Consider the following 2,595-nt stretch of genomic DNA (forward strand, 5'->3'; position numbering starts at 1 on the left):
TACATTAAATCATCCAAACGTCCGACACAACATTCAGACAACCATTCAGTGTGTGTGGTGTGTTTGTTGTGTGTGTGTGTGTGTGTGTGTGTGTTCAGACAGTATTGTTGTGAAAACACATTGAAATCAACAGAACCACAAGACATATTTCTACTTCAATTCTATCCTCACCAAATTCAAACACCTATTTGAAAATAGTGTTTTTGCTTCCTTTTATTGAGTTTTAGAGTGTTCATGTCTGTACGTAGAGCGAGAGTGGAGCTTCATGCAAAAATATAAAACAAATATTCCTGAAAATGTGTACATATAGATGTTCACATGTTACAATACATTCTAAATACTGATTTCATTTCACAGCACACTGAGGGATGAATCCAGTTTCATTAATAATATGAATCCAGTTTGAGTACAGACTAAATCTGGAGTCAAACTGTTCAGAATGACAAAAGAGCTGTTGTGGATTTGTGTCAGACAATCACAGAAAACAAAAGAACTGTTAGTTACACAGAGTAAACACGTGAACTGACCTCAGAGCCTCAAGTTTACAGTTTGGATTCTCCAGTCCAGCACATAGCAGCTTCACTCCTGAATCTTTCAGGATGTTTCCTCTCAGGTCCAGCTCTGTCAGATGGGAGGGGTTGGACTTCAGAGCTGAGGCCACGACTTCACAGTCACTCTCTGAGAGTCCACAGCGAGAAAGTCTGTGATGACAGAAAATAAAAAACAAAGTGAAATTAAATAAAGAAATAAAATCTGACAGTTTATTCAGAAATAGAGTTCAACTGTTGAACAATCTCATTTCTTCTGAGCTTGTTGATGATAAAAATCTGTCCATTGAACTTCACTGACAGAATGAACCTGGAGGTCGTCTCAGCAGCTGAGTGTGTGATGAGCTGCTGTCTGATGAAATCAGCTGATAAATACACAAAGACTGTGAATGTCAATTCAAAGAAAACCACAGTGGAAATGTGAGCTGCTATATTCTCAACATATCTCGTGTTTATTGTTACTGTTATGAAATAGAGCAACAGTTGTCTGACAGTTTGTGTAATGATATCATTTCTCACATTAAGACATAAAAATGGAACAAGCTTTAAAAATGCTCTTTTATTAGTAACATTTTAACAGTAGCTTTGGAATATACCAGTCTATAGCCCAGTCCATTCAAACAGAACCAGAGAGTGCTGACTCACTCTATATGAATCAAACGATGGGGCAAAACATATGAAAAGACATGAGTTATTGGGAACCCAACAATGTAAATGTGCACCTTTAATTAAATGAGGATGAAGAGGTGTTCGCTCTTCAAGATGCTGGATGGCCTCCCACTTTGAGACAACAAAGACATTTCTATTTTGACACTACAGCTGAAAACAACAACTGTTTAAATAGTTAATCTATTACTGAAACCAATAATCGTCTCTGCCGTGTGGCTCAGAGATACATTTAAACTATTCTCACAGTCAAAAATCTAAGGTTTTGTTACGTTAACAAGTAAAACTGACACAGATTTGGCATAAGCCTTGTTGGTTTCATCAGTGCATAGCTTTCTTTGGCAAGCCATGCCTCCTGAAATTTGCATTTTCCGGGCATGACATTACGTGACGATTCACCAAAAACTTCACTCTGACTCAACGTGACTGGCAATTCACCAATTCACCCGCGAGAAGCTACACATACGTTAACTACGTTAACTACATACAGGAAACACAAGGAGTGATTCTCTGGCAGTGCAGATGGAACGAATGATTTGCAAATTAAAAGTCAGCGTAGGCCCTGCGGAATCAACGTAAATTTAAACAAACTAGTTGAAGTGGTGAAATTAATGACACGGGGACAGCGATCATCATCCATGTGAAATATCAACACCAAAAAAAAATTCAAGGACTTTCAAGGACTTCATCTTTTCATGCCTGTTTTCCAAAACTTTCCAGGACCTGGAACTTATTTTTAAATTCTCAGACTTTCAAGGATTTCAAGGACCGTGGGAACCCTGAGTGTGTATCTTTGTATAATGTTGATAATCACATCTGGACTTACTTAGCCTTTCTGCAGTTCCTCACAGCTGGAATCAGTCTCCGTCGTCCCTCCCATGTTGTTTTGTACTTCTTCAGGTCCAACTCATCCAGAACCTCCTCTGACATCTGCAGCATGTAGGCCAGAGCTGAGCAGTGGATCACAGAGAGGTACTTTGATCTCCTCTTTGACTTCAGGAACTCTTGGATCTCCTGATGGACTGAGTCATCGTTCATCTCCATCAGACAGTGGAAGATGTTGATGCTTCTGTCAGGAGAGATATGGATGATTTCTGGCTGTTTGTCTGTCTGACCCCAGCAGGCCTCCTAAGAGTCTGAGCGTTCAGAGAGTTTCTGGCTGCAGTTCTACACTGTTCCACTTGTTATACCAAACAGAAGAAGACCAGGGTATAGAAGGACTTTCGAAAAGACGAACAGCAAGAGAGTAAGGGTGAAGGTTACTCCACCCCTGGATGTCTTCTGAAGAAGGTTTCCAGGAGGAAATACCCCCAAAGTGAAAATGGTCACCTGGACCGTGTTTGTTCGCTTCCTTCATGCGCTCTCTCTGAGTCCAACCAGA

General features: G+C 40.2%; 1 protein-coding gene across 1 annotated transcript; it reads right to left on the reverse strand.

The window, feature by feature from the left end:
• Positions 1-527: 527 nt before the first annotated feature.
• Positions 528-2,293, reverse strand: LOC113744930 (ribonuclease inhibitor-like; the record flags this gene model as incomplete). The annotated part of the gene is made up of 2 exons (XM_027276125.1): positions 2,041-2,293; positions 528-701 (listed from the first exon to the last, which is right to left on the reverse strand). Coding segments are annotated over exons 1-2 (392 nt in total), but the record flags the coding sequence as incomplete, so codon positions are not given.
• Between the last annotated feature and the right edge of the window lie 302 nt (positions 2,294-2,595).

Source organism: Larimichthys crocea, unplaced genomic scaffold (assembly GCF_000972845.2).
Source record: "Larimichthys crocea isolate SSNF unplaced genomic scaffold, L_crocea_2.0 scaffold317, whole genome shotgun sequence".
Lineage (NCBI taxonomy): Eukaryota > Metazoa > Chordata > Actinopteri > Sciaenidae > Larimichthys > Larimichthys crocea.